Genomic DNA, 25,090 nt, shown 5'->3' with positions numbered 1-25,090 from the left:
TGCACATGCACAGAAAGTCGGGAGGCCAGAGAAATTTCAAATATCTCTGTTGTCGGCTAGCGTGAGTAGCTGAGAGCAGAGAAAAGTCACCTGGAACTGGTCACGTGGTCGCCATAATTCCAATGGATAACAGCGAACATGTAAAAGTTTTTTTTTTCAAAGTGTAAAAGTAGAAAAAAAAGTTTTAAGTTTTGTCTTCCCTCACGGGTACGATGGTTATGTTTCTGAACAAAGGACAAAACAGGGTTATCCATTTTGGGGTGCAAATCCTCATGTTCATGTGCACTATAGAAAAAATCCTGTCTTTAAAATGACATATTTGCTAAAATATGAAATTTCATTTTTTCTCCTCTATTGCATTAACACCTGAAAGGAACTGTGGGGTCAAAATACTCATGACATCCCTCAGTGAATAAATTATGATGTGTATTTTTTTTTTAGATGGGGTCGTTTTCAGATAAAGTGAACAGATGGAAATATGGATCTCATCAAAAATTTGCACATATTTGAGATTTTGCAATTGAAAATGTGAAAAAAAAATGAAATTTTTTTGAAAATTTTCCCAATTTTGGCACTTTTAATAAATATACACAAATTCTATCGGTCTATTTTTACCACCTAAATGAAGTACAACATGTGGCGAAAAAACAATGTCAGAATCACTTGGATATGCAAAACCTTTACGGAGTTGTTCTATGTTAAAGTGACATGTCAGATTTCCAAAATTTGGTCTGGTCATTTAAGGCGCAAACAGGGTTGGTCACTAAGGGGTTAATTTGGGGCGACCAAATTATTGTCCTACATTCGAGGACAATACAAGGATCTTTCCATGATCCGTTTACACCTAGGACTGCGACGGTAACAAGAGGGCATCCATTATAGAATATAGACATTAAATAACCAGTGGGGTTGTTGGTCTTGGAATCAGGTAGGAACTTTCAAATGTTGATCCAGGGATTATTCTGACTGCCATTATGGGGTCGGACTAAATTGGCTTCTTACTCATTGGGGTTTTTTCCTTTCTCTGGATCAACAAGGGGGTTGGAAACAGGCTGAACTAGATGGACATTGTCTTTTTTCAGCCTAACATACTATGTTACTTTGTATGTAACCAAAACGTATTACAACTAGAGATGAGCAAACGTACTCGGATAAGCACTACTCGTCCGAGTAATGTGCCTTATCCGAGTACCGCTGTACTCGTGCTGAAAGATTCGGGGCGCTCCGCTGCTGACAGGTGAGTCGCAGCGGGGAGCGGGGCAGAGCGGGCGGGAGAGAAGGAGAGAAAGATCTCCCCTCCGTTCCTCCCCGCTCTCCCCTGCAGCTCCCCGCTCCGCAGCGCGTCCCGAATCTTTCAGCACGAGTACAGCGGTACTCGGATAAGGCACATTACTCGGACGAGTAGTGCCTATCCGAGTACGTTCGCTCATCTCTAATTACAACGTTTCTGGGTTTTTTTTTTAACATTGCAATCAGTGGAAAATAGAAGCAAATGGAAAGCTATCTGTTTTCTTCCATTTTTCATTTCCATTTTCTTTCCCTTTAGCTGCTCCCACAATGCAACAGCTAGACAGGAACAAAAAACGATAGTGTAAACTTAACCTAAGAAGAATAAAAATACTACTAATAAAAAGTCACAACAACCTCATATATGTAGAAGCCAATGTAAAGGTTTTTCACACCCTCAGGTTTCTTCTTTCTTCGGTCCTTCTGTATCAGAGACACAATGATAGTACATTTCTTGCTGGTATCACCATCTGGAGATTTCAATGTGATCCGGTACTGAGGGTTTATCCAAAACGTGTCTGTAAGAAAGATAAAAAAGGATTAAATTATATGAATCGTTGTTGTTGCAGTTGGTGTATACAGATCTTATGCAGACCTACAGTATGAGTCTGCATGGTTACAAACTAGATATTTTACTAAAGATAGCATCTGAAAGTGAATTTCCTGATGTGTTGCCACCCATCTGATGGAGAAGGCGGTCCTGGAGTGAATAACCCCACCAAGTTACCACAAGACCTACAGTATGAGTCTGCAGGGTTGCAAACTAAAAGCAAACCCCGTATCGTCTGATCCTGCCAGCATTTCTTTTTAATTTCCATCTCCTTCCTCTACTTACTAACCTACTGCCTGCATAGGAGCTGTATACCCAAAACGGTGAAATAGTTTTAATCATAAGTTTTTTTTCAAAAGGCTTCTTTTTATAAGCCCCTTGATTATGTGCTTTTACACAGCAATAATTATCACTAGTGAATGGAGTTGGAGTGGAGCGGGAAGCGTTCCAGTCCGCCCGCCTCCATTCACAGTAAGCAGACAGTCGTTCATAAGTAAACGACTGCCTGTCCACACGGGCCGATACATCGTTCAGTTTTTGACATGCAGAAACTAAATTCTCGTTCACCGTTCAGTTGGGGCATGCATTTTCACTGAACAATAATAATTTAGATTCTCGCTGGATTGTGGAAATCCAAGTGATTATCGGCTCATGTAAAAGACCCTTAGGCCTCATGTCCACTGGCAAAATCAAATTGCGGATTTCCGCTGTGGAATCCGCATTCAAATTTTGCCCATAGGGATCCATTAGCCATCCGCGGGCAATTAAATTGTAATTTGCACCCGCGGATGGCATTTTAATGGATTTGTGGTTTCTCCCGCACGTGAGAGAAATTCAGCTGCGGCACCGGCAGCGTGCCGCGCGCATGCGCCGTGCACTCTTTTTTCTTCTCTTTGAACTCCTGCTTTCCCGCGCCGGAGAGCAGAAATTCAGCTGCGGGTCTCCCGCAGGCTTCCATAGTAGTCTATGGAAGCCGTCCGGTCCCGCGGTACACCTGCAGCTGAATTTCTGCTCTCCGGCGCGGGAGAGCAGCAGTTCAAAGAGGAAAAAAAATGCGCGGCACGCTGCCGGCGTGCCGAGCACATCCGCCGGGCAGAGAGAAAGAAGATCCGGCCGCAACGGACAGGAACCCACAGCGTCCGGACGGGTAAGAACAATCTATTTTCAGGCCTCATGTCCCCGTGAAAGGAGGGTCCCGCTGCGGGATTCTGCATAGAGAAACCGCGCGGGCTCGAATTTCCTAGTGGACATGAGGCCTTAAGGTTTGTGCGTAATGTAGACATCTGTAGGTCTGATGGTTGTGGGCACAGTCTGGGAGAACATGCATTCATACCCAAATCTGCTCTCCCTCCAGCACTGCTTCCCTTCTTCCAACTTCCATTAAACTCTGTTAGGCACCATCTACATTCGTCACCACAGCACTCCCGGCTCAGACTGATGTCACAGATGTCTACTCGAAAATAGTATTTCAGAAAGTCCGGGAAGGCTATCCTGCAAAGAACCAAAACTAGAATTTTACAGATTTCATAAACTTTACGAGGATCAAAAACAGTTAAAGGGTGAAAATGAACTGATTTTCTTGATTTTCTTATGACATAGTAAATTACCTGAATTTCTATTCAAAATCCTAAATTAATGTTCAGTAATTGGTGTGTTTAGATGGCACTAAAGGTGGAGATTATTGTGTACAGGACACTTGGCAAGGCACCTTTTAAGGGACAATGGAAAAATATGTATCCGGTAGGCACCAAATTTAAGTCGTCAGCAGTTTACGGATGCATCTGGCAAGACACTGTTTATGGGGGCAGACTGATATAAACAGACAACTTACCAAACCTCGCCATCGTCAACCTTTTTGTGGAGTTCTGATTTTACTTTGGGATCCACATTGTCCCACTCCTTAGAACTGAGAGGATGAAAAAAAACATGCTAAAAATCAGGAAATTGACAACCTCCTTAATGAAACAGTGTACTATGAGAAAATCAAACAAACAATCTCAGACTTCCTTTTATACCACACATCTGATCCAATGTCCCTCGCAGTGCAGTGGGAGGCTCTAAAATGTGTAATAAGGGGGGTCCTTATCAAACATGGGGCACGGTTGAAAAGGGAAAGCTCCCACAATATCTGAAAACTACTAGACAAAATTAACGCCCTAGAAATCACACACAAAAATAATAGATCCCAATCAGTCCTGATCGAATTACTTAACACCAGAGAAAAGCTACGAAGAATACTAGATCACAAATATTTAAGGTCCGGAGATCTGCTCAAAAAGTATCCCTACGAATTCTACAATAAATGCAGACACCCCCTCGCACAACTTCTCCACACCAGGAGAGGCCACACTTACATATCTTTCATAATGGAGAAGTCTGGGCAGAAAACATACGATCCTAATAGAATACCAGACGCCTTGTGAGCTTATTATAGGGAGCTATATCAAATTAAAGGCCAATTCGACGACATGGCACCAGATGCCCTGCATGCACGCTTCCAATCCTATATGCAGGAAAGCGCCCTCCCCCCAGTCCCAGGGAAACTTGCGATCTCCTGGAGAAAGACATATCTAGGGAAGAGGTAGAGGAGGTCATTAAAGAATCCCCAGCAGGTAAATCCCCCAGCCCTAATGCATTTACACCTCACTTTTTTAAAACAATTTGAAGCTTCTCTCCCCCTTTCTAACAGCGGTCTTTAATAATTTTCCCTTGTTTCTCCGTTCCCATGTCAGTCATTAATGGCCCACATTGCAATGATCCCCAAACCAGGAAAAGACACACTGATATGTGGGAATTACCACCCCATCTCATTGATTAATATAGATGTCAAATTATTTTCCAAAATTATGGCGAATAAGCTGGGCTCTCTTCTGCCCTCAATCATGCACAATGATTAGGTGGGCTTCGTCCTGGGCAGGGAGGCCAAAGACAACATCAATAAAACCCTCCTCCTGGTGTTGAGAGCCCCAACACTAAAACAACAGTTTTGCCTACTTTCGGTCAACACTGAAAAGGCATTCGATCAGGTGCATTGGGATTTCCTGCAAGTCGCCCTTCAACAGATCGGCCTTGGTCCTGGGTTTCTGGGTAAAGTTATGACCCTATACTCCGACCCCACAGCCCAGGTAATGGCCAATGGCCTCTTATCCAAACTACTTTTTTACTAAAAACACCTAGCTATAGCTCTTCGGAAAAATACCGACATATGTGGCATCACCATTGAACAAGAACAATACAAAGCAGCTTATATGCTGACGACCTCCTTATGTAAGTCTCACAGCTGTGGACTTCTCTCCTGGTCATCCTGAGAGAATTTGCTTGCTTTGGCCATCTCAGCAATTTTAAGGTCAACATAAATAAGACCGAAGCCCTGAACATATCTTTCCCGAGAGGGAATGTCCAACAGCTGGCCAGTCTCTTCCCCTTCAAGTGGAGATCCACTTTCCTGAAGTATTTAGGTGTCCACATATCTGCTGAATTTTCTCAGTTATTCCAATTAAATTATGCCCCATTGCTAGACAGAACGACCCTAGAGCTGAACTCCTATTGTAGAAACACTTTTCCTGGTTTGGGCGAATCAATGTTCTTAAGATGGATGTGGTCCCCCGGTTCCTTCACCATTTTCAGATGCTCCCTATTAGAGTCCTGGAACAATACTTCAGGCAGGTTCAGGTGGTCTTCTGTAGATACATTTGGGGAAGAAGAGGGAGTAGGCTGAGCCATCATACTCTATCCAATCATAAGTCACGTGGAGGGGTGTGGGCCCCGGATCCTAAGCTCTACTACTTCGCAGCCATACTCTCTAGACTGCTTGAAAGGCACTTTTGTTCAGGAAACAAACAATGGGTGGAAGGGGAGAGGGCCATGATTGGACCCAATATCCAGACCCTGCCTTGGCTGTCCCCTAGGGATAGACCCCCCCTCTACATCATACTCTCCACTTGCAGTGAATTGCCTGGATGTTTGGGATAGGCAGGTCTTTGGTGGAAGTCTTGCACAAGGGAGCATTGACACCTCTTTTCCACAATCCTGCATTCCCTCCTGGTTAACACACAAACACATTCCAGTGCTGGAGAGCATCCGACAGCATAGAGATGATTGAGGTGGCTCCAAGCGGGGTCCTGCCCTCACAACCCACACTTCAGGCCAGATGCCCAGACAGAAAACCTTCATGGTTTGAACGTAGGCAGTTATCGGCCTTTCTAAACTCCCAAAAGGAATCCTCTCAGCTGGTGGATGCCCCCCACGGCAATTGAAAACCTGTTTCTACAGGAATCCCTTCCCCCTCACAACCTGTCAAGTATAAACAGAATACTGCTGGATGGCACTACCCCTGGGCCCCCCTCTTTTGTCCTTAGTTGGGAGAGAGAATTGGCCATCTCGATACCAGGCTCTGACTGGGACAGGGCATACTTGCTCTCACACAAACTACCAGTGGCTTGCGCAGCCCAGAAAAAAAACTATAAAATTCTTTCCAGGTTGTATAGGTATCTTATCCACCCTTCAATCTCAGACCAGTGTTGGCGATGTAACTCTGCGGTGGGAACGATGCTCCACATTTAGTGGGAATGCCTGGACCTGAAGCACTTGTGGAGGGACGTATTTTCCGTGTATGAAAAGGTAAAATGGGGCGGTCACTCAATCACCACAGTTGGTACTGCTCTCCATCATTCCTGGGAGCTTATCAGCAATAAAGAAGGGCCTCTTGTGTCACTTCCTTACGGCAGCAAGCGCTATGATTCCCAGGCGTTTGCAGAGCTCTTGCCCCCCACCCCCCACCCCCACCCTCCCCTGATTGTAGAGTTTGTTTAGGAACTGGGCTATTTGAGACATATGAAGGAACTGATGGTAGAGGATCATCCAGACAGCAGAGACTCTCTGGGAAAGTGGGCGGCGTGGTCTCTTTTCTTAGAAACAACAGAATTTCAGGAATTTTTGGGGTAGGTGGGCTAACCTGGTTACGATCCCAGGAGCGAATGGTCGCTTTCCTGTGCAAGATATCCCCTTATTCCCTATTCCTTTTACTTCCCGCCCATCTCCGTTCCCTCTTTTTATTTGTTTCTTACCTTTCCTTTCTATTCTTCTTTTGCTTACAGACAGGTCACTACTGAATATATTAAAGTGGTATATATTAGCCAGTGTTATATTGACACTGGTGTAAAGACAATGGACACTGAGTTTGTATTGAAGATGGCATTACGAGCAGCAGAAGGATCCCTGGAGGTCCCCTTCTGAGGTTCCAGCTCAAGAAGCGCACAGTTAATGGACTATCATTTACTGTTTATCTTTACTTACTCAGGTGTACATAAGGCGCTCAGAGCTTCTGCTTCTGCTAGCTATGTAAATGTTGAGATAGCGCTATAACTTTGAATAATAGTATTGTACTTACATGTTGTTAAAAAACCAACAGAACAGTTAAAACATAAAAATCAGGATTGTTAAATATGAATTTGCGCATAAACAACTTTGGCCACAAGTGGTCAGTATGCTCTAATACCGTAGTTCATGGTATAAATCTGGTCACACACATAAAATAGGTATACAAGACTCACCGCTATCTCCCCCGACCTCCTCATGAATATGTCTACATATTAATTCGCTAGGAAAGAGAGAGGCAAACCATTGCAGATTAAGGGTTTGAACTAGAGATGAGCGAACGTGCTCGGCCACGCCCCTTTTTCGCCCGAATACCGCGATTTTCGAGTACTTCCGTACTCGGGCGAAAAAATTCGGGGGTCGCCGTGGCGGCGTGGGGGGTTGCAGCGGGGAGTGGGGGGGAGAGGGAGAGAGAGAGGGCTTCCCCCTGTTCCCTGCTGCTACCCCCCGCGCTGCCACGTCTCTCCCCGTCCCCCGGCGCACCCGAGTACTTTTCGCCCGAGTAGTGAAGTACTTGAAAATCTCGGTGCTCGATTGCGAAATTGCCCTTACCGAGTACGTTCGCTCATCTCTAGTTTGAACATATTGAAATCCAAGAGAAGTCCTTTTAATAATCCACCACTAAATGTGAGAGAAATTATTTTGCTCAGTCTATTTCATGCAATCAGATAGTAAGCTATTGCTTTTGGAATGACTGACCCAAGGCGGGGAGTATTTAACGTTACGTAGATGTGGCGTGTACTTACTACTGTACTTACTTATCGCTCCAGGCTCCGCTCCATTCCTTATAACCCCAGGGATTCCTCACTCTGATGAGCTGTACCGAGTTTTCACCATAAATAACCTTCAAAGTACACAGCACCATGTAAGAATAAAAAAGTGCTCAGATTATCATTACCAAGATTGAAAGGGCTCCATTCAAGTGTGCCTGGGAGTTCCTTACCTCAGCTACTCTGGTTATTGAGTATGCATGACCTGAAACAATATTCAATTCGTTGACACTTTCCACATATCCTGTCTTAGGAACCTGCAGAAAAAAAAAAGGTTTTGTTATTTTTTAATTAATAGCACCACTCTCATTCACAGTCTTTGTCTGGTATTGCAATTCAGCTCTATCCATTTGCAATCCCAGAACCAGAACCCAAAAGTGAGAGCCGAAAAAATAAAACGTAGAGCATTTTTCTAATCTCATAAACCCATTTTAGGCCTCTTAGGGCCCATTCACATGGGTGTATGCGAGTTGCGTCTGAGATTTTCTAGTGCAATTTGCATCGGACAGTACATGGAAACACATCTATGTGCTATCCAATTCCCGTGACCAATTGACATTGCATGCTCAATTCTGGTTCTCGATATGGATTAGAATAGGACATGCTGTGATTTTTTTTACATGGACCATTGGTCTGTGTGAAAAAATACCTGTCTGAATAGCAATATAGGCCATAATGGGTCTGTATGCAAGGTAGGGGAGGGGTATGGTTGTTGCTGATTGTTTTATTGTGCATTTGATGTTCTGCGATTTGCAAACTACTGTGACTTTTAAGAGAGGAGGGAATGAGTAGGAAGAAGAGACAGGGAGTAGTTCAGTCTATGCAGATATGCTGCTGTGTGGGGTGTTGGGGATACTCCCCTGAGTCTGTGCAGCCATGCTCTGGAGTGAGGAGAAACTGCAGTGCGAAGGATTAGCCCTATAGGCCCGAGCTCCTCAACAGGACAGCCATCTCTTTTGGATAAAGGCTGAGCTGAATGAAAGCATTGGAGAGACTCTGCCTCCTTGTTCCTCTCCTCCCTTCTGCCCGACAGTGTTGATGTCATACAGAGTTGCTAGAGACTTCTCTACTGGTGCCCGGGTAAGGACTTTCAAGAAATCTATTACATGGGGAAAGGAGACATAGGCTGAAATCTCAGGTTAACAGGTTTTGAATAAACCAGATATACAGGTACTGGGCTTTTAACGCGGATCCCCTGTAATAGCCGACTAGTACACAATCGTAAGTGACCCCAGGACAGGACTTAAATTGTTCATCTGTTCTCTTTTTATATAAAGTTTTTTACTGAACACATACACTACCGTTCAAAAGTTTGGGGTCACATTGAAATGTCCTTATTTTTGAAGGAAAAGCACTGTACTTTTCAATGAAGATAACTTTAAACTAGTCCTAACTTTAAACAAATGCACTCTATACATTGCTAATGTGGTAAATGACTATTCTAGCTGCAAATGTCTGGTTTTTTGTGCAATATCTACAAAGGTGTATAGAGGCCCATTTCCAGCAACTATCACTCCAGTGTTCTAATGGTACAATGTGTTTGCTCATTGGCTCAGAAGGCTAATTGATGATTAGAAAACCCTTGTGCAATCATGTTCACACATCTGAAAACAGTCTAGCTCGTTACAGAAGCTACAAAACTGACCTTCCTGTGAGCAGATTGAGTTTCTGGAGCATCACATTTGTGGGGTCAATTAAACGCTCAAAATGGCCAGAAAAAGAGAACTTTCATCTGAAACTCAACAGTCTATTCTTGTTCTTAGAAATGAAGGCTATTCCATGCGAGAAATTGCTAAGAAATTGAAGATTTCCTACAACGGTGTGTACTACTCCCTTCAGAGGACAGCACAAACAGGCTCTAACCAGAGTAGAAAAAGAAGTGGGAGGCCGCGTTGCACAACTAAGCAAGAAGATAAGCACATTAGAGTCTCTAGTTTGAGAAACAGACGCCTCACAGGTACCCAACTGGCATCTTCATTAAATAGTACCCGCAAAACACCAGTGTCAACATCTACAGTGAAGAGGCGGCTGCAGGATTTTGGGCTTCAGGGCAGAGTGGCAAAGAAAAAGCCATATCTGAGACTGGCCAATAAAAGAAAAAGATTAAGATGGGCAAAAGAACACAGACATTGGACAGAGGAAGACTGGAAAAAAGTGTTGTGGACGGATGAATCCAAGTTTGAGGTGTTTGGATCACAAAGAAGAACGTTTGTGAGATGCAGAACAAATGAAAAGATGCTGGAAGAATGCCTGACGCCATCTGTTAAGCATGGTGGAGGTAATGTGATGGTCTGGGGTTGCTTTGGTGCTGGTAAGGTGGGAGATTTGTACAGGGTAAAAGGGATTCTGAATAAGGAAGGCTATCACTCCATTTTGCAACGCCATGCCATACCCAGTGGACAGCGCTTGATTGGAACCAATTTCATCCTACAACAGGACAATGACCCTAAACACACCTCCAAATTGTGCAAGAACTATTTACAGCAGAAGCAGGCAGCTGGTATTCTATCGGTAATGGAGTGGCCAGCGCAGTCACCAGATCTGAACCCCATTGAGCTGTTGTGGGAGCAGCTTGACCGTATGGTACGCCAGAAGTGCCCATCCAACCAATCCAACTTGTGGGAGATGCTTCTAGAAGCGTGGGGTGCAATTTCTCAAGCTTACCTCAACAAATTAACAGCTAGAATGTCAAAGGTGTGCAATGCTGTAATTGCTGCAAAAGGAGGATTCTTTGACGAAAGCAAAGTTTGATGTAAAAACAATGTTATTTCAAATACAAATCATTATTTCTAACCTAGTCAATGTCTTGACTCTATTTTCTATTCATTTCACAACGCATGGTGGTGAATAAGTGTGACTTTTCATGGAAAACACAAAATTGTTTGGGTGACCCCAAACTTTTGAACGGTAGTGTACATGTTGGCTCCCGGACCCCATGTGAGCTATCCCCAGAACCTCCATGCTTCTGACCCAGATCATCGGAGATACCCGAAGCCAGCTACCACAACCCCCTCAAATGAAAAAAATCACAGATACACCATTTACGTGCTCTCCCTAAGGAGAAAAGATAGCGTTTCTGACCCATGTCACAGTCCTCTCTCTAGCAAAGCCAAAATCCTACTGCACACTGATGAGGGGCAAACATCCGAAACAGCTGTCTGTGCATGGAGTCTGGCTTTGCTTTCAATTCCCAGTCATTGTTACAAGGCTTGTATAAAGAGTCTAACATTGACTTGAAGGAATGCTGCCTACAAATAGGTGGCACTGTGGAGGTATTTTTCCAACTCCCTTATTTGCATAAACAGATAGCAAACGGACAGGAAATACAGCTGCATGAATGGACCCTAAGATTTGGTCATTGTGTATAATAATTGTGATTAAACATAGATTCTTTTTTCATGCCAATGGACCAGCACTGACTGGATGGCATCAACATAGATAGGGACACACCCAACTGAAGGAGAATAGTCGCTTTGGTTTCTTAATGTCGTTTTATGTTTCCCAAAAGAATAACAGAGGAACAACACAATGCAGAGTTCTAAGATAATATGTTTTTATGGGGGTGCTTATATTTACTGAGACAGGAAGGTGTAAAACTGATACAGTGCATTATGGAAAGGATTTTCTCTCATAGGCAGTTATTTAATCCCTATGCCACGATCCACCGCCGGAGGTCCTACACTAGGATTAACACATTCATTTTCTTGATCACTGATACAAATTGTGGTTTTCTATAACTTACTGAGGAACAGGCAATCAAGCATTTTTCTGCCAATGCTGTTTGGATTTTCTGGAACAAATCTGCCGGCGCGGATGCTGTTTTGTATATAAAACCAACCCCAGCAGTGAAATCCTCCAGTGATTCCACAGGTCGACCACCAATAAGGGCTTCATATGATCCATAGACCCTGTGGAGAATAAATTATTACTGTGTTCTCCATATTCAATGAGTAATTGGCTCACATGGTCAAGTTCATACAGTGACATTTTTATGTGTTTTTTCCAAATCAAAACAAGAAGTAGTTACTGAAAAAGAGCATCGTCAGACAGCATCTACCTGGAATTTATTTGCCCCACATGAGGTAAAGAAATATCAATATAGAATATGTGCATGTCTACCATAAATTACACCATAATCTTTTTTTATCATTGTATACATATATGTTATCAATCAGATCTAATGCAGTAAATTATTTGTGACTTAGCCCATAAGAAATAGACCCTTGGGGTAAGTAATTGAATCCAAAGTTACCTACAAATGGGGTTGTCTTCTGCTAGACCTTAGGTGCTCATTATATAACTAGAGCCTTGGCCACCTGAGGGTCCTTTGGTACTGTGGTGGGTCAGTCCGACCTTGGGAGTAGAAGACCTTCTGCTATAATTTTCCATCACTTAAAGAGGTTGTCCAGTTGTAAGCTATTGATAGCCTATGTTTAAGACAGGCCAATAATAGTATATCGGTGGTTACATGCTGCCCAGGACCCTCCTGTTGTTCGCCATGCCGGTGCACTGATTTCTCCATTCCCAATGCAGTAGCCATCCTTGATATTACAGGAAAAGCTTATTGAAGTGAATAGTAACTTTGTATGTAATACCAAGCCTGGCCACTACAGTGGGAATGGAGCTGTCTGCTTCCCACTGAAATCTGTTCAGTGCACCAGCCTGGGGAGCAACTGATCAGAGGGTATCGCAGGCTGCAAAGCCTCACTGATTTGCTATTGCTGGCCTAGCCTTAGTATAGGCTATTAATAATTTACAACTGCACAACCCCTTTAAGCATCCACTCTAACGTTTTAGCTATTTCGTTAGAAAATGACCACTTTTACTTCACAGATTCTGAATCACATCTTGTATCCAAGGTAGAGGTGACCCAACAGGGTACTAGAGCCTCCCTTCAAGGTGTCAATTTTCTGCAATCCTTTTGCACTTAATATTGTAATCACAGTACTTATATCAATGTTACAATCACGCATAGAAAGTTTAATTCCATCCAACAACTCCCTCTAGGTGCTTGACTTTTTTTTTCGACAAGGAGTGTATCTGCACATTTTCTCTCTGCTGTTTTTTTTTTCTTTTTAAATATGACATTCATTTTTATGGCACTTACTTAGCATAGGCTTTTTCCAGGAGGGGGGTCCAGAACTCATTAACAGTACCGGACTTTAGAAACTTCAGCCGAGAATTCTTTGTAGGCAGCTTGTCATCTACAACCACATCCACCCATTCTCCGAACTGCCAAAACTGCAAGAAGCCAGAACTCTCTGTTATCATATATATACGGAACATGTTCTTTTGTTCCGTTAGTGCTGACAGTTGGGTTACATGTTGGTCCAAATTTCACTCTGTTAAAGGGGTTGTCTCATCAGAAACAAGCCTTTACAGATAGGGGCCAATACAAAAAGTATCTATTGGCACCCATGAAAAACAGCTGATTTTGCCTTTTGAAGTCACAGGCAGCCTACCAATTTTAGCATTACATGGTGGCTATTCTGAGATGCTCTCCCATCTCATAGAGGAGGGCCTTTGCAAAGAACACCATCTATGATATTCTAATTGGTCACATGTAGAGGGGTTGTCCTTGTTAAATGGACATTTTTCTTTTTGAGAGAGAGAGAGAGAGCCATCATAATATCATTGACCTCCCCTGTCAATAATCCAGTTCTGATATCACAAAAAACTACAAATTACTGTACAAAAATCAATTATGAGCCTCGGAATATGCCGATATCAGCAATTTTTTTTAAAAACCTTTTTTTTTCAAATTTTAAAGCAATAAAGCATTATATATCTTTATTGCAAGGGGAGTAGGCGGGCATGGCCGGGAGCTAGTGCACTGAGCTCTCCGCCCCTTGCCACTGCTTGCAATGGGAGGACCAGGGCGGAGCTAACTTCCGCCCATCCTGCCCCCTCCCAGCCAGGCCCGCCTCCTCCCCTTGCAGAGAGGGACAGCGTATATCGGCCAGATGTAAAAACCCGGCAAATATACACGCCTGTCTGAATAAGCCCTAAATTTGGTATCGCCACATTTCTACTAACCTTGAAGAGCAGCAATAAAAAAAAGCTGAAAAGAAAACTAGAAAAAATGTTGGAGAACTGTAATGAAGAAAACCTGTATTTCTTTCCCAAAAGCAGTCAGACCTCAATTTTCCTTTTTTATATTTCGCTGTTGGAAATGAAATCTGCACTCTGATTGGTTGCTTTTGGCAAGATAGACAATTTTTCTTTATGACAGTTATCATAACTCTGATCATTAACTGTAGGACACAGTATAGTCAGGGTGCTGGTCAAGGGGTCAGAAAACCGGAATGCATAGCCTCCACAAGGGTCATAACTGCAACCAGGCCCCTACTCCAAGGGGGCCACAGACCCCCTTCACCACACTGAGTGACGTGCATGTTAATTTTACTAGGGAAGCCGAAATCTTCCACTGGTCTCTCAACAAACTCTGTGTCCTGAGCATTGATGGCGCAGCATCCAACACAAAGTGCCATTCAGTAGGGAGCAAAGCTGCCTGTGAGACCAGTTGTTGGAGGAGGAGGGGAGGGGGGCAGAAGTGGGAGGTGGGATCAGGACAGGTCACCTCCTGTTCCCTTCTGGTAGAGGTGGTCCATATGGAAAAGCAGAGCCAGCACCAATCCCACGATGAACAGTGTTGTGCTGCTTACTTGCCGCTGCTCAACTGACGGCACATATCAGGTATGTATGTACCTGTATGTGTAAAAGTGTGTCTGCATATGTATGTATGTTATGTGTAAAATTGTGCCTGCATATTTGTAAGATGTTTTATGTGCATGTTTTTTATGTACTGTGGGCCTTAGCCATGTCTACATGAGTCAAAGTCACAAGGGGGCCCAAGCTGAACCTTTGCAATTGGCCTATGGGCTTTTAGCTACGCCCCTGCTTGGAGGGGATGAGCTACAGAACTGGATTCACCACAACAGATGTCAATGATATGATAGTGTGCTGGGGCCTATTTGGGTGCTTGCGCTGTTAATTCACGATCAGCACACGGCCCCTTTATAGCCCATGGAGCTATGCAAATTAAAGTTTTTTTCATATGGACCGGTGGTGAAAAAACTCATCACATGTCCTATTTCTGTCTGTATCACGGATGAGAAATAGGACATTCTAAACCACAGTTCAGGCTTCAGCTAGCAGCACTCACAGAGACCAAACTATACTACATCATTCTGTCCCAATATATCTCTCGGGCACAACTCACACACATGATAGGTGTGCACCCGGCCACAGAGTGCTTCTTTAGCTCAGCCATGGAGAGCTGCAACCACCCAAAAAAACTACTAAAGAGAAAAAGTGGAGTGGTTGCCCATGAGTAATCAACTGGATTCTAGGCAGGGGCGTAGCTGTAGTAGGTGCAGCCAGCAGATCTCATCCAGGCCCTGATGGCTGAAGGCGCACAAAGGTCCCTCTTCCACATGATAATACACCAGCATTATAAATGGCACATGCCAGGTGGTGCCCAGGGACAGACCTAGCATGGGGGCACAGGAGGTTTAGGTTTTGTCACACAAATTAAATTACTGTGAAATGGAAGATTCCGGCATAGTTCTTCTTAAAGGATTGGTCTTGTGGAATCACATGGGTCATGCAATCTTGATTCGTTGTGAGAGATGCGATGGAGGAGAGGAACCAACAGTCACCTGTGGAAAAAGGTAGTCACGGGTTAAAGGGGAGGTCTTAAAAGTTTTTAATTTGGATTTCATTAATTTGTTGTAAATCTGCATGAGAAATGCTCAATTTGTCCTACTTTTTCTTATTTTAAATGTTGTATATTTATATATTTTATTTCAGAATAGTTCGCTGGTTGTGGCAATACTGGAGACATTCCCTTCCTTCCAGTATTATATCTATAGCCAGTGTGGCAGGGTGTGTATGCTTTATGGCAACCATCGTGTCAGGCCTCCCAAACGTCTTCGATGGGACAGTTCCTGATTTTGGTGCTGTTCCTCCATCCAGGGAAGCATGCAGCATGATCCACTTGTCCCACCCCTAGGCCCCCCACTCCAGGCAGTAACTACATCCGGCGGCAGTAAAGCTGGCATCTTACTCAAACACTAGTGCCCTGCCAGACAGTACAGCTCTGTACCCAGCATCACCTGACTCCTACCCCCTTCCACTTCATGGAGAAATGCACAAAACGCAGTAATGTATGACGGCCAATAGAGGTCACTATCCAAGGAAACATCACAATATGGGACACTATCTATCTGGCATATTGTTTTGGTACGGTATTAGCGTACCTTGACGCCACCAGGAATTAGTGCTGTACAGAGCACTGACAGCCCGGTGACGCCCCCAGTACCTCATTGGCTGCAGAGATGCGTGCTCTACAGGTCCTGGAAGGTGAGCATTATTCTCTCCTGTGCTCACGGCCAACAGTTGTCGTCTCCGCTGCTGCTGTAAGTCTGCCTGGCTCCACGGTCCGGCTACATGTTAAGCTCCCCGATGGTGTATTAATTTTTGCTGCCACCCTGCTTTAAGTTTTGCAGCCTCTCTGGCCATTAGGTCACGTCCCTGCTGCTGTTCTCTGTTGGGCCCCCCTTTCCCTGCTGTAGCTGCAGATCATCCCTGGTGTCCCCACAGCTGCTACTGATCCACAGGCTATGTTTCCCGAGCGCCACCAGCAGAAAATTGTGTATTTGGTCAGGCAGCGCCAGCAGGAGAGTGCCGTCGGCCACTTCCCCACTGTTTCCGCAGCGCCGGCTGAAACACACATGCAGATGATGGTGATGTCGCGGGGGCACGACAGTGCATGATTCAACCTGATTGGTTGTTTGGGTTCGCTGATTCAACCTGATTGGTTGTAAGGGCCAAAGTACGGCGTAAGAGGCTAATATGCGTCCCCGTGGCCGCAACAATCTCTAAACACTCTGCTACTAAGGCTGACATCAGTGAGGTCCATCAGGAGCTAGGGGTGTGCCAGGGGCGTTCCTGCATGCCACCCCTGTCAAACCCCTAGCTTCCTGGTGGTGTCAAGATACACTAATACCTATTGTTTTCAGGGGTATTATCTGTGTGAAACTCTTTTTATTGTTAAGTAATGACAGCTAGGATATTAATTCTAGAGTTCTATAGAACAGTATCTGTCCTGGCCGCCAAAGAACACGATGGCTTGATACTGTCAAAGCTGATACTGGCATGGATATCACACAACTGAAAGAAGCAGTGCAAAACCAAAAAACATGAAGGGAGCTTACATTTAGGGTCGCCGAGGGTTGTGAACCACTAAACAGCTAACAACAACCGAATTTGGGGCACCGTGCCACACAGCTGCTACAGTAATAGGAGCCGATAGGGAAATAAGCACCTAATTAGGGGCAGAAGTAGGAGGAAGAGTTTGTGTATGTTGGTTAAAGTTTTTTTGGTGCTGGAAAAGACAAAGATGTCTGTGTTGCAAATCTACAGAAACAAGTTGTGGCTGGAAGAAGTGATCATGGTGCTCTGGGCTGGATAGAATAGCCAGGAAAAGCGAACAACTCCTTTCAGAATGGAAGTTACCCACTGGATATAACCGTATTGTAATCACTTATGCAATCTGCGTAGCACCTGTGTAGAGCTGGTATATACCACTATATGGTTACTGCATGGTGGTAATAATCCTCTGTATAGTATTTGTTTTATAAACAACATTGTATAGCGCATTTTGTTCAGTAACAGTATGTAGATAATATTTAATTACTGTATGATGGTAATATTTGCTTTGGGGGGGAAGGCACAACATAAGCCTTGGGGCTTATGCTCCTGATCTTTTAAGACCCCAGCAACACTCCTGCATATTGGTTGAGTATAGCCTTTCTTCCAGGAAGTGATAGAGAGCTGCATACAGAGCCTCAATTGTGGTTATAGTATATAGTGTTACCATTGGTATGACTTTATACCTCTAATACATCTTAACTTTTCATATTTCATGAAAGTTAGCTCCACCCACCTATGCTTCCCTGCTCGACATCTTCACGGTTGGCTCCATCTGCAATAAATATAGGGTTTTCTTGTATTTCCTGCAAAATAATTTTTTTGTCAATATAAACCAAGTCACCCATAATATTGTCTAAAAATACTTTCTAACGATTGCGAATTCCTTTAACTACTTCGGGACTGCTAAAGGACTATAAATGTCTTGCAGTCCTCAACTGTGTATGGGGGGGTCAGGAGACAAGTTTGCTGTATACCCTGCGGTTATCAGCCATTTCTGACAGCTGCTGGTAACTGCCATGATCAGAGTTAGCTCTGATAGTAGCGGTTAACTGTTTAGATGCTGTTGTCAAAGCTAACTGTGCGTCTAAACAGTCAGTAAGAGGGGGAGTACCCCTTCCTGCACCCTATCAGCACTCCTCTCCCAGGGCTACCACAGATAGATGCCTTTCAAGTTCTGCCTGAGTCAGGGTTGGAAAGGCAACTTCAAAAATTGCTATATACTGCAATACTGAAGTTAGATTATGGATGATTTCTATAAATATATTGTATGAATTTAAACTGCGCAATAACAGACGCCATCAAATATATCAGAAAAACAACTTAAATGAATTTGTCTGTGTAACTGGTGTATGTACCGAGAGGCATATGTCAAGATAAGATAAGGATATCAAGAAGGGTTCCACATGTTGGCTCAAGAAGCTATACCAAGAATATCAAGATATAACTAAGAGGCAGGGTTGATGTCTCATATTAACGATAGAATAATGTAATAAAGTTATAAAGTAATCATGGACTAAATATGTATGTATGTGTGTGTATATATGTATGTATATGTATGTATATAGTTTGCCTTATCGAGTATGCTCGCTCATCTCTAATGGTTTTTATTCTGCAAAAGTGGAAAAACTTTAAAAATTAATTTTAGTATCTTAATTGTATCAGCCTGCAGAGAAAAATGTGTCATGTCATTCATGCTGCATGATTAAGGCTTTATTTATACGAACATATGTTCACTGCCGGACGATATATGCTACCATCTGAGGCATTGGATTCCAATGCATCAGATAACACCGGAGTATTCCCCTGCGATCGCGTGAACGGGGGTGGGGTCCCGCGGCCCTGGATGACAGCTCCATGATGTCGGCTACCTCCGGTAACCGGCAGCATGGAGCTATCACGTCCTGAGCCTGCAGGGCTTTCATTCCTAGAGGAGGCATGTTTCTATGTCCTCTAGGAATTAAGCCCAGCAGGGCAGGACGTAGAATCCAGATGTGGCCGTCACTAAGGGGTTAAGGAGAGGCAGTTCATTGAAGAAGAGGGCCTCTGCTACCGGGACTTGTGCTTCTTTCCCTAGTTAGATTTAGAGGAGAGGTGCTGACTGCACTGCAGTCCTTCTGAAGCTATTGGGCAATTCAGGTGGACATGGAACCCTGGGCGTCTCTAATCCTCCACCACCTGCTAATGGTATAATCCACCACCATCCAGCGTCTGAACATGCAGCGGGGGCAGGGTCCCAATGCAGAGATAACTTTGAAGAAATTCATTTTAAAAAATTTTGATTGTTCAAAGGCCGCCATTTCTGGCTGGACGCCCTAAGCACTGGATCTCCAGCGATTTGTGGAAAATACGGCCCTGTACCTGCTTACATGAACATGCAACAGCTAAAAAACTAGTTCTACTGGAGCCTGAGTTATGTCTATAGAAAAAACGAGTTTCATTAAAGGAACATTCAAAGCAAAACTGATGCACTGTGAAAGCATCAACAAGTAAATTCCTGAGTTGATTCCTAGCAGCCCCATATCATGTACTAGGCAGTGATGTACTGCCAATGGCAGCAGATCAAGCAGCTGTTTGCCCTGCCCCCCGCAACTCAAAAAACCAACCACCTTCTTGCCAGTCCTCTATTTACCTCAAAACTCCTTCCACCATCAAAGCAATCTTTATAGCACACAATGCTGCCATGCAGAGCATAGCCTGAGGTCTTCAACGTCTCCTGTTCTGAGTACGATATGAGCACTGGAGACGTTGGAGGCCTTGGAGGTATATGAACTGCAGGAGGCACTATTACTTTGTATGAACACAGAGGGGCACTATTATTTTGTGGGGACACTTACTTTGTGGGAGCACAATGGGGTACAATTATTTTTGGGGTCATTTTTTGAGAGGCACAGAGGGACACTGATACTTTGTGGGGCCACAGAGAGGGTACTATTACCTTTGTGAGACCACAGAAGGATGCTATAACTTCATGAGGGTACAGTGGGGTACTTTTACTTTGTGGAACAACAAAAAGGGCACTAGTACTATGGGTGGGGCTATTGAGAGGTTCACTGGGGAAAACAACAAGATGAAGAAAGTGTGCAAAGATGAGTCATGGCTGAAAGAAGACTTCATGGCAGTCTGGACGTAGACAGAGAAGAAAACCGAAAATGAATGCCACCAATCACAGAAGTCATCACCTGTTATCACTGGAGGTAACTGCACTGTATTCACTATCACTGTGTAGAACTGGTAGCTATTATTTGGTAATTACATTATTTAGAGCTGAGCTGCTGTGTCTAAGCCTGCTGTATTATAAGAGTTGTTATAGGTGTACTGTCCCCGATATATAAACATCTTAAGTTTTTGCTTAGCTATGGCTAGAAGGCTAGAGGAGTGTTTAAACTAGGGACAGGGGGGAAGGGCAATAAGAGAAATATGGGGGTAGTCAGTGTAGCTAGCGACCTGGGTCTAAGCAATGGGAAGGGGGGGGGTTGAGCAGGGGGTGGGGTTAGTACAGTTAGAACTGACAGATCAGCCAATAGTACCATTAGCAACAAAATGAATTTAAAGAACAAAAAAAACTGTATAAATTGTATAACCACGAATGCAAGAAGTCTGATCGGTAAAGTGGGTGAGCTCGAAGCGAGAATGGACGATGAAAACTATGATATAGTCGGAATAACAGAAACATGGCTTGATGATAAGTGCGATTGGGCAGTGAATTTACAGGGTTACAATCTCTTCAGAAGAGACCGTGGAAACCAGAAAGGGGGAGGGATATGTCTCTACGTTAAATCATACTTATTGCCAAGGCTACGGGAAGATATATGAGTAGGAGATGAACAGGTGGAATCTCTGTGGGTAGAAATACAGGGAGAAAAAAATAACAAAATCCTGATAGGGTTTTCTATAGATCACCAAAAGCAACAGAAGAAACTGAAACCTTACTACTAAGGCAGATAGAAGTGTCAAACCGCAACAAAGTAATTATCATGGGGGACTTTAATTATCCAGATATAATATGGGAAAATGAAATCTGCAAATCTCACAAGGGTGATAAGTTCTTGAGAACAATTAAAGATAACTACCTTGCCCAACTTGTGCAGGAACTTACGAGAGGGAGGGCCATTCTGTACTTAGTACTAACATACCGGACCGAATAATCGGGGTGCAGGTTGAGGGGCTCTTGGGGAACAGTGACCATAATATAATCAACTTCCAGCTGTCATTAAATAAGAAGCCTCATCAGGGCGCGACAAATAAACTAAACTTTAGTAACGCAAAATTTGATAAGCTCAAAACTACTATTGGTAACATTAATTGGGACAACATCTTCAAAAACAAACAGTACAGAGGACAAATAGGAAAAGTTCAAAAGAATCCTAATCACCTGATGTGAGCAGTTTATTCCCTTTAAAAATAAAAACTGCAAGTAAAAGGAAACCAATGTGGCTCGACAAAACTGTAAGGGGGGCAATAAATGAAAAAAAAGAAAGCATTCAAACTACTAGAGCAAGAACGCAGTGAAGAAGTGTAAAATCGTACGGGGAAAAAAACTAAATATGCAAAGATAAGATCAAAATTGCTAAGGAGGAGGCAGAAAGACTAATTGCCAAAGAGAGCAAAAAGAACCCGAAACTATTTTTCAATTATATTAACAGCAAAAGGAGGCGGTGCGGAACCGGTTAAAGAAGATTAAAATCGATAAATCGCCAGGCCCAGATGGAATACACCCAAGGGTACTAAAGGAACTAAGTGATGTGATAGCTAGGCCGCTATATCTAATATTTGTGGATGCTATCAAGACCAGGGTTGTACCATTGGATTGGCGCATTGCCAAAACACAATATTTCTTTCAGCACTCACATGAAGTCAAAAACAAAACCCCCACTACAGCATCCTTAATTCCTTCCCACTCCAAGGCATAGGTTTATGTCCTGGCAGCGGGGTACTTTCTGCAACAGGGTGTGCACTTACGTCCTGGGGATAATATGAGAACAGAAGAGATCCCACGCTATCTGGCAGTGGGAGCAATCTGTCACTGATAGCCGGCCTCCTGCTGCAACAGCGAGGTTGCATCGGAGCAGCAACCCCCACTATTAACCCCTTCCATGCCGCGAGCTATATAGATCATGGCATGGGAAGGGTTTACAGAGGGAGCGCGCTCCCTCTGTAACATCATTGGACTCTCGTGATATATTCCCGGACAGCCTGACTGGTTGCCATGGCAACAGGACACCAGATACCGGCGTCTAGTATTGCCTGTGCCTATGATCGCTGTAACAAGCGATAGGGCATTGCAGGAGAGAAGTCCTGCAATGTCTTATCAGAGCGATCATCGGTGCTATGATGTAAGTCCCCCAGAGGGGCACAAATGGTTAAAAAAAGATAAAAATAATGTAGAAAAAAAAGGTTAAAAAAACGTTAGAAAACCTTTTTTTGTGCTTTTTTCATACAAGCATAAAAAAGTTTTTTAAAAATTTAAAATCCTACATATTTGTCATGTCTATAACGACATGACCAAAACGTTGCACATGCTAATTTTTTGCATTTTGCCACACTAATTTTTAGCATTTTGCCTCCAAAATAAACGCAATAAAATTGATCAAAAAAGTCGTATGTACCCCAAAATAGTACCAATAAAAACTACAGCTAATCTCACAAAAATTAAGCCCTTACAGAGCTTCGTCCATAGAAAAATAAAAAAGTTACAGAACTTTGAATGCAGCGATTTAAAAAAAAAAAAAAGATTTCCAAAAAATGGGTTTTTATTGCAGCAAAATGGAAAAACCTAAAAAATATAAGAATTTTGGTATCGTTGTAATCGTACCGACCCACAGAAAAAAATGTATTGTGTCATTTATGCTGCTTGATTAACGCTGTAAAAAAACACCAAAAATCTGTGGCAGAATTGATGCGTTTTCTCTCCCTGTTATCATAAAAAATAATAATAAAAGTTTTACAATATAGTCTATGTACCCAAATATGGCACCATTAAAAACTACAGTTCGCTAACAAAAAAAGTTAAGTTATGGCTTTTGAAAAATAGAGATGAAAATCCACCAAAAATCGTTGCGTCCTTAAAGGGTTAAAAACATCCTCATAGTAGCAGACGGAATAAAAGAGGAACAATTTTTTTATTGGTTACTCAGTTTATCAGTTTGCTCAGACTGTTCCTTAAACGTGGCTGCGCCATATTGAATGTACTGTCCAGTTTGTGAGCAGCATAGTATAGAGCAGGAGGAGCTCAGCATGTGGCTATATACATTTTTGAGGAAAGATGGAATACAACCTGTGAGTTATTGATGTCAGTCACCGATCCTTACAATGAGTCCAGTGGGTGGTCCCGCTGACTAAAACCGTCCGCTAGACTCCTAAGCCAAGTCAAGTTATACTGAATCACTTCTTAGCAAAGTATATACATTACATAATATATACATTACTTTCAGCTAGTCCTGCCTTACAATGTGGAGTCAATAGAGCAGCATGTTCAACTTGACCAACCCTAGAAAGAAGCAGAGAATCTGCTGTTTGAAACTAAGCGCTAAAGACAGTTATAGGATGATATTCTTGCTTCCCCTTCTAAACAGACAGTATGCATATGTATTAGTCTTGAGAATATTCTTACCGAGGGTCTTTTCCACTCAATCCCCTGTGTAGTTTTGGCATCTGGACCAAGTTTCTTTATGCCCAGGGAGGATGAATTGGCGGGAAATTTTGGATCTTCAAATAACTTGCCAGATTTAGAGCATTTTGCCTTCAGTTTCTCAAAATCCTGGCCTGCAAATTTCACTGGGTTCTTGAGGGAGCCAACACCTGCGGCCTTAGCCCTTTCTTGGGCAATCTTGGAGGCAACTCCGGACATGATGTAGAGCTCTCTGTATTGTGGTGGCTGATTACAGAGAATCGGTAGGGAGGTATTTATATACAAATCGTATTTATGTATCTAATCGTAATAAACCCCGAAGACATGAATGACAATAGTGAGGTGAAGCATGACTGATTTCTCACAGTAATGTAGACATAGAATAATGCATATTTCCATATTACAAAGCAAGTACATCCTTGAGAACTTACACTAATGTAGCTACAAGAAAATGTAAGTCAACTCTTTGGAATTTCCTGGATTTCTGCATTTATTACTAACAAAATTTGGTCTCATTTTTGTCTAAGTCACAGTTATTGACGAACACAATGTAACTAATGACACACGGACAGTTATACCATTCATGTCTTTTATTGTAATCATCCACAGTGCAGAGAAAAAATGTAAGTAAACCCTTGAATGTTATTAACCTGTAGATCCCCCCTCTAGCAGTGTGGTACGGAGATTTACAAGCTATTGTTTCTCTGTTATCAGCCGAAGTCTGAAGCATATTATATATTGTATTGTTTTATTACATATGTATCTACCAAATGAAATGTAGCTACTGTACTTTGTATAAAACATAGTTGACTGTACATACAGTCTGCTGAGCTATGTATCTAGTCTTTTCCTGTGTGATACTGTCACAACTTGTATCTGATGAACACTGTGTAACCATACCAAGAAGATTGCAGCTATGATTCCCCATTGACCCCTTCTGTCTGTGTCTCCCTATCACTTTCTGTGCAAAACTTTCTAAGTGAAAGTAAAAACATACTTCCTGGTCTTTGTGTGAACATGAACCAATAAGTGGTAACTTTTAATAAGCCTGCCTACTCAATAAATAAACACGTATGTCATGTATGTCATGTAATAGGCACTCAGAGATTTGTGATCATAGTGTCCCTCTAAGTGAGTGTCGACACTAATAAATTCATTTCCTATGTACCCGGGTGTCTCAACAAATGTAACATCATACAACAGCATCATATACCTCTACCAAACATTTCGTGTAGCTGCAAATAAGATTTGTACAATGTTGAG

The 25,090-nt window shown here is 43.0% G+C and overlaps 1 protein-coding gene across 1 annotated transcript in view; it reads right to left on the bottom strand.

Annotated features, from left to right (window-relative positions):
* The window catches only part of LOC136620418 (calpain-8-like), a 40,721-nt gene extending 16,651 nt beyond the window's left edge, over positions 1-24,070 (bottom strand). Inside the window, exons 1-10 of the mRNA XM_066595178.1 lie at positions 23,810-24,070; positions 17,933-18,002; positions 15,526-15,644; positions 13,091-13,224; positions 11,726-11,891; positions 8,157-8,240; positions 7,972-8,057; positions 3,669-3,743; positions 3,171-3,328; positions 1,645-1,805 (exon numbers count right to left, since the gene is read on the bottom strand). Of these exons, the coding sequence (XP_066451275.1) occupies positions 1,645-1,805; positions 3,171-3,328; positions 3,669-3,743; positions 7,972-8,057; positions 8,157-8,240; positions 11,726-11,891; positions 13,091-13,224; positions 15,526-15,644; positions 17,933-18,002; positions 23,810-24,046 (1,290 nt within the window). The 5' untranslated portion in view covers positions 24,047-24,070. The remainder of the gene's footprint in view (positions 1-1,644; positions 1,806-3,170; positions 3,329-3,668; positions 3,744-7,971; positions 8,058-8,156; positions 8,241-11,725; positions 11,892-13,090; positions 13,225-15,525; positions 15,645-17,932; positions 18,003-23,809) is intronic.
* Positions 24,071-25,090: the final 1,020 nt, after the last annotated feature.

This window comes from Eleutherodactylus coqui, chromosome 3 (genome assembly GCF_035609145.1).
Source record: "Eleutherodactylus coqui strain aEleCoq1 chromosome 3, aEleCoq1.hap1, whole genome shotgun sequence".
Classification (NCBI taxonomy): Eukaryota; Metazoa; Chordata; class Amphibia; order Anura; family Eleutherodactylidae; genus Eleutherodactylus; species Eleutherodactylus coqui.
Note: the sequence above shows the minus strand (reverse complement) of the source record. Positions and strands in the feature narration are given on the sequence as shown.